General features: G+C 39.3%; 1 protein-coding gene across 1 annotated transcript in view; it reads left to right on the top strand.

Moving 5' to 3' along the window:
- Positions 1 to 1,164: 1,164 nt before the first annotated feature.
- bap1 (BRCA1 associated deubiquitinase 1) overlaps positions 1,165 to 13,605 on the top strand; it is a 77,083-nt gene continuing 64,642 nt past the window's right edge. The window contains exon 1 of the mRNA XM_069939911.1: positions 1,165 to 1,279. Coding sequence (XP_069796012.1) covers positions 1,243 to 1,279 — 37 coding nt within the window. The 5' untranslated portion in view covers positions 1,165 to 1,242. The remainder of the gene's footprint in view (positions 1,280 to 13,605) is intronic.

Genomic DNA, 13,605 nt, shown 5'->3' with positions numbered 1-13,605 from the left:
TTGCCATTCATTTTTACTTAACACACTTTTTACAAAATGTGGTGACTTAGTTTTGAACAATTACTGCAAATGATCACAAGATTTCCAGTGATGGGTTTACAGTTAGACTGAGAAAGGGAGGGGATGGAAATTGGACAGCATCTCGCCCAACCATCTGTGAGAGATGAGAAAAACTGATATTGCAATATGAACATGAAGAAAATAAAATTGATACATAAGTAAATGAATGAAGCCAGTACAAACAACATAGATAAGAATCTCCTAGCCTTCAGACAGAATCAGCAAGTTCACTAAATGAAGGAGGTAAGGACAGACAATTGATGATAGAAGTAGAGTTAGTCTGAATGAGATAAGGGTCTCCAAGCCCCAGATAGAATTAGCAAGGCTTGCATAAATAATTAGAAAACCTTAGGCAGTATTAGCCAGTTCTACATATATAATTAGTAAGCCTTACACAGATTTATCAAGTTATGTATATTAAACTAGTAAACCCTAGACAGGATTAGCGAACTCTGCATATGAAGAGACTGTAGCTCTGAGAGATGTGAATGGGGACAAGGACAAGGTTGTGAATAAGGTCAATGAGGATTATGACATGAGAAGACACCGACAGGATACCCCCTGGTCCTCCAAGTGCACAGAAATAGCACGTAGGCAGGCAGGATTGCCTAATGCTAAACCTCTCCAGCAGGAGGCAGAAGAATGTGGGGTGGGGTTATTCCTATACTGAGATAAACTGTATAAAAGTTGGGTGAGCCCCAGTGTATGTGTGTATTCCCAGGGTAAGGGGAAGCACCCAACTTTGCATTGTTGTATAATAAATGTTCTTTGTTCTCAATTTTTGTCTCGAGCAATTTCTTTAAAGGTAATTCGGTTTCTAACACATCTATATTGTAGAATTAGACTGATGTGTTGTGAAAGCTGAATTTACAGTATTTATTTCAGATGTACAGTATTTGCAATATTTAAGTTTCACTGGTTAAATAAAGAGCAGTGAACACTAGGGTAATGCAAAATATATTCTTTATTCAATCATTTAAAAAAAAACCTCACAGAACTGGCTACCAAATTAATTAAAGGTGGCAAATGTCAAAAAGAAAGTTTTCGCCCCACATCAACGTGGCGACCAGCGGGGCAGTCGAGAGGTCACTGCGCAAGCGCCAGTCGCGGGCTGATGACGTATCGCGGCCTGCTCCTACGCCGGGCCTGGGTTGTGGGAGTGATGGAGAGCGGGGCGAGAACATGAATAAAGGCTGGCTGGAGCTGGAGAGCGACCCGGGTGAGTGAAGTGAAATTTGCGGGAACCGCTATAGGGGCGGCGCAAGCCCCGTGGGGAGCGAGGCAAACGCGAAAGCCTTGGCGACCCGGCTCGGTCCTGCAGCCGTCAGTGAATGAGCCAGCCTGCCGACTGGAGCCTCTGGCAGCCACCTCCTTGCTGCCAGGGTTGCCTTGGCGACTGCCTCTTCCAAACTGGGTGCCCCAGGTTGCTTTTAAGCCTGGGGCCGACCAGCTTCAATGCTGCTTCGCGGCAGGGTGGTTTCATTTCCCTGCCTCTGCATTGAGGGACCCGCACTGAAAAGCATAGGCTGTGATGCTCCAAGCTGTAGGATTATGGGGAACAAGGCTGGGTCCAGGCAGCAGGTTTGTTTCTGAAAGAAGTTGTGGTGAGAGTGGGCAGTGGGACTAGTCTTGGATTGGAGGAGGAAAAAGAACTAGCAGAATGGCTTTCCTTTAACTTTAAAAAGAACTCGAGGTTAGATGGTTCTGAAAAGTACAATTAATGATAAATGTCAGATGGTAAATTTAAAATGCAGTACTTTGTACCCACATCCAAACCTGTTTGTTCTTGTTGAGCAGTAAAGCAGCATATCTTATCTTTTTGATTTGAGCAATAATTGATGTCCAGTAAAGCAAAACCATCCCGGAGGTTGAATGTTATCAAAACAGGTCTGACACAAGCCACATTTCTCGGGCAGGCGATCCAAAAAGGTAGGGTTTAATTTCCGGAGAACCTTTAAAGAAGGCAAGTGATGTTCATGATAGGAATTCCAGAGCCCAGAACCTTGGAGTGGTTGTACTGGGGTGTGATCAAAGGGCCGGACGAGGAAGAGCACAAATTTCAGGTTTGTGAGGCTAAACCATGAGGGATTTAAAAGCAAGTATGAGAATGTTAAACTAGTATTGCTTAATCAGAGCCAGTGTCAGATGGCGCGCACAGGGATGATGTTAAAGTAGGTCTTGTGGCAGATTAGGGCATCGGGACTGAGGCAATCCTGAAAGTGAACAAAAATACTGCAACTGAAACTGTTATCTTTGCCTCCTATTGGCCTCTAGGATCCAAACTGTCTAGTTAAAGGTCTTTAAATGGTGTGCTTGCATTATAAGATAGGTAGGAAAAACATAATGCAGTTCATATTCTATAGCAGAAAACTGCAGGAGGAACACCATGGGATAAGCAGCATCTTTTGAAGGCAAAGGGATAGTCGATGTTTCAGGTCTAGAAATTGAATCAGGATGGTATCAGACATTGTATAGGAAAGATTCGGATACAGGCAAATGGGACTAGCCCAGGATGGTAATTTGGATGGCCTTTTTCCATGTTGCACAAGTCTGATCTGACTTTCAGACTCCAACAAACTTTGGAGCAATTCTTCCGCTTTAGGAAACAGGTTAATTCTTTGTTTGTCCCCTTCTTGATGATCTTCTCATGATCTCAGAATCAGAATTAATTGTTATGATGTGTGTCACGAAATTCATTGTTTGCGGCAACATTATTGTGCATTTCAGGTGTTATAAATTACATTTCTTTAAACACACTATTTAAAAATTAAATACATTAGTGCAAAAAAAGTGAGATTGTGCCTGTAGTTCATTGTTCATTCAGAAAACTGATGGTGGAGGAGAAGAAGCTGTTTTTTTGCTGTTGGGTGTTCATCTTCAGGCTCGCAGCCTCCTTCCTGATGGTAGCAGTCAGAAGAAGGAATGGCTTGGGTGATAATGATCCTTGATGATAGAGTCTGGTTTCTTGAGATACTGCCTCTTGTAGATGTCCTGAATGGAGTGAGAACTACTGTCATGTTGGTACTGGCTGAGTTCATAACTCTCTGTTGCCTTTTCCTGTCCTCCATACCAGACAGTGATGCAACCAGAGCGACACTTTGAATTCTGAGGTTACATGAAATCTTCACTTCTTTTACTCCCTTCACTCCCCTATCTCCTGAGGTACTGTGACCCCATCCCCCTGCTAATCTAGTATAACCCTCTCCACATTAGCACAAGCAAACCTTCCCGCAAGGATATTAGTCCCCCTCCGGTTTAGGTGCAAACTGTCCCGCCAGAACAGGTCCTCCACTTTCCCTGGGAGAGAACTCAATGATCCAGAAACCTGAAGCCCTCCCTCCTACACCATGTCTTTAGTCATGTGCTAAACTGCATAATTCTCCTATTTCTAACCTCACTAGCACATGGCACCAAATCTTCACAAATTCCTGATGAAGTATAGCTCCTGGCTCATCTATCGCCAACATTGACCAAAACAATTTTCCTGTTTCACTTTTCTGTGCTTTGCTACATATGATATTTAATAATAATACCAAGTTTATTGTCATACATTTTGTAGAATGCACCACAATTCTTGCTATAGCCAAACAGGTACTTCATTAAACAATGTAATAGTTTATTTAATTGAATTAAAAATAGACAATAAATGCAAAAGAAAGATAATATTTGAAGTTATCCTTGTGCTAAAATAACTGACTTCCATTGGTGCAGATAATCCTGTGTTGAAGGTAGAAATGAGAAGAGGTTATGACCAAGATTCATGATGTTGGCTGTCTTCTTGAGGCAGTGTCTCACTTGGGATGCATTCGCTTGGAGACTGGAGCCTGTGTTGGACCTGGCTACACTTGCTACCTTCTATAGTAAACAAATTCTCCTTGGCATTTGAATTCCCAACCCAGATGGTGAATCAGAGAGTCAGTATACTTTTCATGGAGCTCCTGTTGAAGTTTGGTAGGATATTCGATAACATGCTAAATCTCCTGAGAAAGGAGTTCATGTGACTTCTTCACAGTAGTCTCAATTTGTTGGCTCCAAGAGACATCTTCTGAAATATGGACTCTGAGGAACTTGGAAGTTCTAACTATCCCCACCTCTGTCCCATCAATGCAATCAGGTGCATGATCTCTCGGCTTCCCTAAAATTAACAGTAAGCTCCTTGATCTTGGTGACGTTAAAAGCAAGATTGTTGTTTGGGCATCACCCAACCAGATTCTCAATCTTTATCTTGAATTCTGACTCATCATTTCTAGTTATTTGGCCAACAACAGCGGTGAAGTCAGCAAATTTTTAGATGTGTTGCCGCTGAGCCTGGCTAAAGGACTAAGCACACAGCCTTGGGTAAACCCTGTGTTGAGAATTTGCAAATTCACACTGATTGGAATGTGCTGTTGAGGTCGTCAAGGATCCAATTGCAGATGGACGAGCAGAGTCTCAGGTCCTTTAGTTTGAATGTAACCTTTGCTGATAAAATGGCGTTGAACACCCAGTTGTACTCAATGACCAACAACCTGAATTGGGTGTTCCTGTGGGGGAGAGACATAGGGGGTAGGCCCTGTTGAGAATGGCTGGTGTAGATGATCTAATGCAGGGTGAAGGGCCAGTGAAATGGCATCTGCTGTTGACCTGTGTGATGATAGGCGAATTGAAGTTGGTCCAAAGCCTTCCTGAGATGGTCTGTAACCAGCCTCTTAATTCACTGACTCACAGTAGACATTGAGACTGGCCAGTAGTCATTGAGGCATGTCGCATTGTTCTTCTTGGGCACTGGTATAATAGTAGTCAATTTGAAACAGGCGGTGACCTCTGACTGTTGTAGCAAGAAGTTGAAAATGTCTGCAAAAACTCCAGCCAGTTGATTCATACGGGTTTTAAGGGCATAGCCAAGAACAGAGACTGGAGCAGATGCTTTTTGCACTCTCTTGCAGGGGCTGTGGAATCTCGTGAGGGGTTTTCATTGTTTTTCCTTTCCAAATGAACATAGGAGGCATTGAGGTCATCCAGAAGAGGTGTATCACCTTATAGAATTTAATGGTCTGCAAGCCCTGCCACAACAATAACTGATATCTATTATTTCAAACTTAACTTGTACACCATCTTTCCCTAAATCGAATAGCACTATGCAAATGTCGGCAATCTTCCTAACATCCTGCCTTAAGCGATCAGTTTAACAGTTCTATAATTGAAATAGCAGTTTTAATCTAACTTTATAAGCGAGGAAGCAGAACTTTAGTTTTAAAAATGGGATTTTAAAAATCCAAAATTTTCAATGGGTTTCTGTTGTGTTGGGAAGTGTATCAGATTCAATGGGTTCAGAGAGAGACGAGTTACAATCACATGTAACTTTAATTAACACACAAGAGACAAATGGGAGAATGTCAAATGGAACTCGATGACAATATTACTTAAAGAACGATATAGACATTCATAGCAGACCCAGGTTGAACTCCAATTCCAGTGAGGACCTATACTCTACACGCTCACGGACTTGAGTACACACTCTACAGACAGAAACTTTCTCACACGCATACACACATACTTGGTTCCCTGTACCAACGGGGGTGCAGCTCTCTGCAAGCACTGATCTATCGCAGAACTGTGGCTCAATTTAAGTGTGGTGCGCACCTTACCCGCAAGACTTCCAGCGATGTTCAGAGTAGTGACCTGACATGGAATGATGTCTGGGGCTTGGACCACAAGGCAAAGAGAAAGAAATGTACTATGCATCAATGTTTTATACAGCTCTGATCTGGGTGCCTAGCCAATAATGTCCCTAGGTAATTTAAACAAGCTAACCGCAAGGTGTGCACTAATGGGTGGCCAGAGTCCAACCTTGATTGACAGGTGATGTGACTTCCAAGTAAGTTTCAGACAGGGAGGTCACATGACCACCCACAATCCACAATATTCCAGACAGGCAGGGAGACTACGTGTTTTTCCACAATCCACATATAACAGTTTCCGTGTCCAGAGAAGGCAATCCCAATACGTTCTCCTGTCAGGCAGCTTGTTCTAAGTATATGTACCACAAATGTAAATAATACTTCAGATTCTGTATTCAAGAATGGGTTTCTTTCCAGTAGCTATCAGCAGTATCCCTTTGGTACATTAATTATTTTATTTCCAGCATGGTAGAAGCCAATATCGGCCATTTAAACCCATGCCTCCCATTACATCCAAATTAACCTATAACCTCATACATTTTGGAGATGGGAGACAGTGTCAGATTTGAACCCAGGTCATTGGCACTTTTTTTGCACCAGGATTACTGTGAATATTATCTAATGTATTTATTGCAATTTAATTCAATTAGTTTACTATTGTAGATTTTCTTTATAAGTACCCCTTATCCGGATGCATCAAGTAAGAATTTTGGGCATGTGTACAACATTGTAAAAAGTGGATGACAATAAGATTATTACTTGTGAAGTGTTGCATTGTCCAAAGTGCTGACCATGAGATGAAGTGTTAATCTGGCAACATGTCTGCCAATTTAGAAGTAGAATCCTGGACACTATTTCAAGAAGAACTAGAGTTCTGCTCTGTACTCATCAGTCAACCAACATTACTTAGCAATTCATTACACAGAGTTGTGTGTAGCACCTTTTTATGCACAAATCAGCTAGAGTATAACATATTTTGGAGCAGTAGAGGTTTAAATTTCATCAATGAAAATGAAGCATTTGCTACTTTCACTTTGTTTCTCTTTCCCTATTGACTTTATATGCAACAAGGGTTTTCTTAGATGATGCTTTGTACATCAAATAAAACCTGATGAGGTTGTAAGCAAAACACAACATGCAGAGGAATGAGCTTTCTCATTGTGGACATTACTTTGGCTTGTTGTGATTAATAAAATGTATTTCATAAATGTTCCAGTTTCTTTCATTATTAATTTACAAAGTCATAGCGTCACACAGCACAGAAAGAAGCCTTTTGGTCAATTAAGTCCATGACAATTATAAAGCTCCCATTTTACACAAATCTTTTCTTCTCAGGCTCCCATCCATCACCTTCCTTCAGATTCCACTCACTTACAAACTTGGGGCAATTTTATAGTTTAACAGGGTTGGAAACCCACACAGTTGTAGTGAGAACATGGATCAACAAGGATCAGAGATGTAGTGGAGAGTGCAAAAGGCTCTCAAAACTTGTGGTGGAATCTGGCCCAGCTGCAAAAATGGGAAGGAAAATGGTAGGTGGAGTATAGAGCAGACAAATGTGAGGTGTTGGACATTGGAAGGACAAACCAATGTTATAAGGAGTATATGAGAACAGTGAGACTTGGGAATACAAATACCAAATTCAATGGAAGTGACATCACAGGTAGATAGGGACTTAAAAGGAGCTTTTGGCACCTTGGCTTTCATAAATCAAAGTATTGAGTAAAGGAGTTGCAATGTTATAGTCATTGGTGAGGACAAATTGGAGAGTTATTTGCCGTTTTGATCACCTAACTAGAGGAAGGATATTTACAAGGATGAGGCCAGGACTTGAACTGAGTTATAAAGGTTGGACAGGTCAGGTTGAATATGACTTTATTCCCTGAAGCAAAGTATAATGGGGCAATTTGATATATGCATGCAAAGTGATGATGGATTTAAAGAGAATAAATGCAAGCAGGCTTTTTCCACTGAGGTAAGGTGAGGACCTAGGTGAAGTGTGAAAAGGGTAAAGTTTAAAGGGAGCATTAGGGGAAACTTCTTCATGCAGAGAGTGGTGGGAGTGTAGAATAAACTGCCAGTTGAACTGGTGAATGCAGGTTCAATTTGACATTTAAGAAAAAGGTTTAAGAAGCAAAAGTCAGGAAATCATGTGAATTATATGGTCACCAGGAAGGAACTTAGAAGAGCTAGAAGTGGGCATGAAGTCTTTGGCAAGAATGATTAAGTAAAAGCCCCCCCCCCAAAGATGTTCTGCATGTACGTAAAGAGCAGAAGGATGAGAGAAAGTGGGATTAAGGAACATGAGCTTGGAGGTAGAGGAGGTCCTCCGTGTTTACTAGGGAGAGGGTCCTTGGTGAATGTGAGGACTATGTAGAACAGACAAATGTGCTGGAGTATGTCACAGTCAAGAAAGAGGAAGTGCTGAGAAATTTATTACTAATATGTATACAAAATTACAAGATACCTTGGAGGAAAAAGGAATTGTATACATCTAAACAAAGATGGGAAAAAGACTTAAATATACAAATTCAAGAAGATATATGGTTAAGATTGTGCCAAGAGAGTATGACAAATACAATTAATGTTAGATATCAAATGGTACAGTATGATTTTTACATCAGTCATACTATACTCCATATAAATTAAATGGACTTGATTCAAATTATTCTGATAAATGTTTTGAATGCATTAAGGATTATTTTTTATATTCGGTTTGGTCCTGTGTAAAAGTGGAAAAATTTTGGAAAGACTTGAGCATATTACTAGGACAAATTATGAAGATAAAAATGCAAAAAGACCCTAAAATATTTTTACTATTGGTAATAAATATGAAGTAGATACAAAATTGAACCCAGAGGACCCCAAAACCCAGCAGCAATAGAAATTCACCAAGACAAATGGTTACTTAAACAAAAGTTGCTTTTCTTTTTAATTTTCTTTAAACATGAAAACAGGATCAAACTTTAACTTATCACTATTAACATAACCTAACTTAACTCCCTTCTAATTCTAAGCACACGTGTATGTAATGTGTATATAAGTTCAGGAAAGTTCTTTGATTCACAGTCCAATCTCATTTCTCATTCCTCCAAGGTCACTGGTACTAGGCAATTCTTATACTGTGCACAGAATTTAACAATTATAAAATTCACCAGGCTTTAGTGCTTGAAAGGTAAATGGTTGCTGCTCAGGAAGGTTCCTGTTAGTTTTCAGAGAGAGATTTGTTGCTTTTTGGACACCCACAACTGATTCTTTCTGATCAGCCATTTCAGTGTCTTGCCGAAGAAACTTGTCCCATCATGGTTTTCCAGATGATAACCTCTTTCTTTCAGGTCACCACAGAGATCCTTTTTGTTTCCATTATTTCAAGTGAAACATTATGCAGCCACGAGGGGTTGTATGGACCACGAGGGGTTTGAACAGCTGAACTAAAAACTCACAACCCATCATCAAAATGAGGTTTTCCACAAGCTTGCCAGCTTGTCCTGTTCCAGTCCCAGCTGCTGCAGCTGAACTGTAGAATTCTCTCTCTCTCTCAGAAAAATCTCGTGACCCTCTTAAAACAGCCAACTGCAACTCTGGACCTAATCTTCTGACTTTGTTCATCTGTTGTTTTCTAAAACAATATTCCATTACTCCACTGCATGTCCAATTAACAACTCTTGTGAAGTCCTTATAGACATTCTTCAGAGTTTGTGCAGAGGTACTCGGAGCCTGAACTGTCTGGCTTGAGCAGAGCTCCAGCATTTTAAATGAGCTATGTTTTTAAGTGTTTGTATCTGGGACCTAAACTAAACTAAAAAACCTGCCACAATTTATCTCCTTTAAAACATATCTATATGCAATGTAAAATATAACATAAACTGTCACACTTTCCCTCTACAAAGGAATTTTAACTCGAGTTAAAATTCAGTTATAACTAAACTGACTTTAAAATCACTAAAGGGATAACATTACACAATATAAAACATGTTATAACAATGAAACTCAATGTTGAGGTATATATTTCTATACATGATTAATTTTAACAACTTGATGAACAATCTGCTATCACATTATTTGTACTTCTGATATTAATTTGCAGATTATATTCTTGCAATATTAAACTCCAGTTTAACAAGCTTCTGTTTTGATTCTTCAGTTTATTCAAAAACACCAGAGCATTGTGGTCAGTAAATATCACAATTGGTTCATGAGAGGTACCGAGATATACATCAAAATTCTGCAGAGCAAATATGATAGCCAACAGTTCCTTTTCAATAGTGGAATGGTTCTTTTGATGAACATGGAATTTTTTTGAAAAGTAGGCAACTGGATGGTCAATTTCATTATATTTTTGTAACAAAACTGCACCTGCTGCTCCCTCACTGGTATCCACTGCTAAAGAAAATGGTCTGTCAAAATCAGGAGATTTTAAAACTGGGTAATGGCATAGCATCTCCTTTAAATTTCTAAAGATCTCTGACAAACTTTAACCTACACAAATTTCTCCCCTTTCTTCAAAAGATTGGTTAAAGGAAGAGCAACATCAGCAAAATTTTCTATAAATCCTGCCATTCCTAAAAACCTTCTCAGTGCTTTCTTGCCATTAGGAATAGGAAACTCAGAAATTGCATTCGTCTTAGCTTGAATAGCTAAGGCAAATACTTTGCCATGACCTAACTATGTTACAGTAGCATGTCAAAATTCACTTTTTCCTAAATTAACAGTTAAGTTTACTTTGGATAATCTTGCAAACAATTTGTCCAATTCCCTCAGATGCTCTTCCCATGTTTCATTTTTTTGTGACCAAGTCATCAATTTAACCCTTGGATTACTGAATTAATCATCCTTTGGAATATTGCAGGGATATTTTTCATGCCAAAAGGTAACACATTATACTCATATCGACCAGATGGAGTTACAAAAGCCGAAATTTTCTTTCCTCTCTCAGTTAGAGGCACACACCTGTAACCCTTCAATAAATCCACCTTAGTAAGAAATTTAGCTTTCCCAATTTTATCAATTCAGTCATCTATTCTCGGAATAGGATAAGCATCTGTTTGAGTTACTGAATTAATCTTCCTGTAATCTGTACAGAAACTAATAGTTCCATCTGGTTTCAGTACCAGAATACAAGGAGAACTCCAATCTGAGTTCGAAGGTCTAATAATATTATTTCTCAACATATATCCCACCTCCTGATCCCTGATTTTACTGTTCTGAATGTTTATTCTATATGGATGTTGTTTTATGGGACTTACCTCTCCCACATCCACATCATGATAAATCACTGATGCTCTTTTTGGCACACCAGGAAACAAATGTGCATTTTTCAAAATTAATTCTTTCAACTGCATCTGTTCTCGTGACTTAAGATGGCCTAACATTTCCTCCAAATTTTCCAAAATTGTTGAATTAGACAGGCACTCAGGAGCGATGGTTTCCTTAAGGTTACCCTCACAAGATTCTATTCCCACCATCTTATGATGTATAACTTCCGCAATGGTGTCAACAACTAATACCTCTGATAGAGACTGTTCTTCACTACCTTTTTCCTCTAAATAAGGTTTCATTAACAATTCACCTTTCAAGTAATATCCACAGGCCATTTCTTTAATCTCCTGTTCACTTACTTGATCTGCCCTCTATTGCTGAATTAACTATTTCCTTGACAAAGAGAAATCCTTACTCTCATAATTAACCTGCTCTTTCAAAACTCTCAGAAGCACTGGGCAAGTCTCTATCAACTGGATTTTTCTCAGCTCTCATACTTTTCATAGTCACAGACCTTGTTACAGCACATGCAGGATATATCTCACAATCCTCCTCAACCTCATCCTTGCCAGGCTGATTTGTTAATCTCAAAACTGACCCAATTTTATCCTGTGCCAAATCATTCTCTAATAAAAATGATACTCCCTGCATGGGTAACTTTGAAATAACACCTAATACAACAGGTCCTTTAACTAATTTTGAATTCAGCACTAAGTTGTGAAGAGATATTGACTCTACCTCACCTCCAACACCTTTAATCAAAGTTGTCTCCCCTGTGTCAGTCCTTTGATCCACAGTTAAAACACTTCCCAACAACATTGACTGAGCAGCCCCAGTATCTCTAAGAATTTTAACTGGAACCTATGATTCTCCCTCCTTTACTGAAACCAAGTCCTCTGACACCAAAGATTTGAAAACATCCATGACATCCTTTCCAGGTTTGGAACATCTGCTCCCCTTAAATTCAAATGTCTGAATACACACTTCCGGTAAAGCCTCCTTCTCTTGTCTCCTTTTCAACACTAAACAATTCGCAATAACATGACCCAGTTTCTTACAAAAATGACAAACAAATCCAGAAGTTCTGTTCTTTCCCACCTTACCTTCATCTTTTCTCTTAACATTCTTCCCAGACTTAATATCAGGCTTACCAGTCTGCTCCACATTATCCTTCAGAACAGGCTTCCTAATCTGCTCGACATTAACCCTCAGAACAGGCTTCTTAATCTGCTCCACATTAACCCTCTGAACAGGCTTCCTAATCTGCTCCACATTAACCCTCTGAACAGGCTTCCTAATCTGCTCCACATTAACCCTCTGAACAGGCTTCCTAATCTGCTCCAAATTAACCCTCTGAATAGGCTTAATATTCTGAAATTTGTTTTTGTGAATCCGGGCATATTCATACGCTAACCTTGCCGTTTGCTGCTATGTCCCCACATCTCTCTCATCCAGGTATAATTTAATCTCATTTAGAACTCACCTTTTAATTTCCTCAATATCAATTTTCTCAATCTGCCAAAATCATTAATTATTCCTTTTGAGGTACACCAACGGTCAAAACATACAGATTTTCCCAGAGCAAAATCCATATAAGATAGGTTCCATGTTTTCACCAATTCCTAAATTTTTGTCTATATGCTTCTGGAATCAACTCATAAGCTTTCAATACTGCTTGTTTAACAGTATCATAATTTGCCACTTGCTCTGTAGTCGAAGTATGCAATTTGTTCTTTTTCCTTGAATGCACTTTGGAGCATAAGAGGCCATTTTTATTTTGGCCACCTTGAGTTCTCAGCAACCTTTTCAAAAAGTTGAAGATATGTATCTGTATCTCCCTCATCAAAAGGAGGAACTAGATTTACCGCTCTTCTAGCCAAAAACCTCTCCCAGGAGTTACAGCCTCAATTCTTTTACCTTCCTCCATCTCAATTTTTAGCTTCTCTAATTTGAAACTGTCTGTCCTTTTCAATTTCCTCCCTCTATTTTTCAGCTACCTCTAATATATCCTCCATTTTTCAGCCTCCTCTGTCTGTTTTTCAGTTTCTTTGGGTTTTTTTTTCTGCCTCATCTGTCTCATTTTGTTGTTTCTGCAACTCAAAGTTCCGTTTCTCTCTTCCTTCCAACTACCTCCGTTTCTCTCTTTCTTCTTCCTCCCTCAATTTCTCCAATTCCAATTGCAATTCAACAGATCTCTCCTCTGGAAATTTTCCTAAGTATTTATCAACAAATTTTCCCTCACCTATATAATATTTCACTATAATCCTCTGTATTTGTATTTTCAGGCAGCTTTGATTCCTTAGAAATAACCATCAGTTCCTCTTTTCTCTTGCTCTTCTGCTCTGCAGGTAATGGTTGTGACAAAAATGTCTTAATATCCATTGCTCTGTTTTCTACACACAAGCTTTAAATTAGCTTGGAAAAAAGCAAATTAACTAATAAATCACAAAAACTCCAAAAGTTTAAGATTCCAAAACTCCAATTTTCAATTCAAAAAGATGAACCCCCAAATGTTATGAGCCCAGAGGATGCCTAAACCCAACAGCAATAGATATTCACCAAGACAAATGGTTACTTAAACAAAAGTTGCTTTTAATTATCTTTAAATATGAAAACAGAATCAAAC

Source organism: Narcine bancroftii, chromosome 5, assembly GCF_036971445.1.
Source record: "Narcine bancroftii isolate sNarBan1 chromosome 5, sNarBan1.hap1, whole genome shotgun sequence".
In the NCBI taxonomy this organism is placed as follows: domain Eukaryota; kingdom Metazoa; phylum Chordata; class Chondrichthyes; order Torpediniformes; family Narcinidae; genus Narcine; species Narcine bancroftii.
The sequence above is the reverse complement of the archived record's forward strand: the minus strand, read 5'-3'. Positions and strand labels throughout refer to the sequence as shown.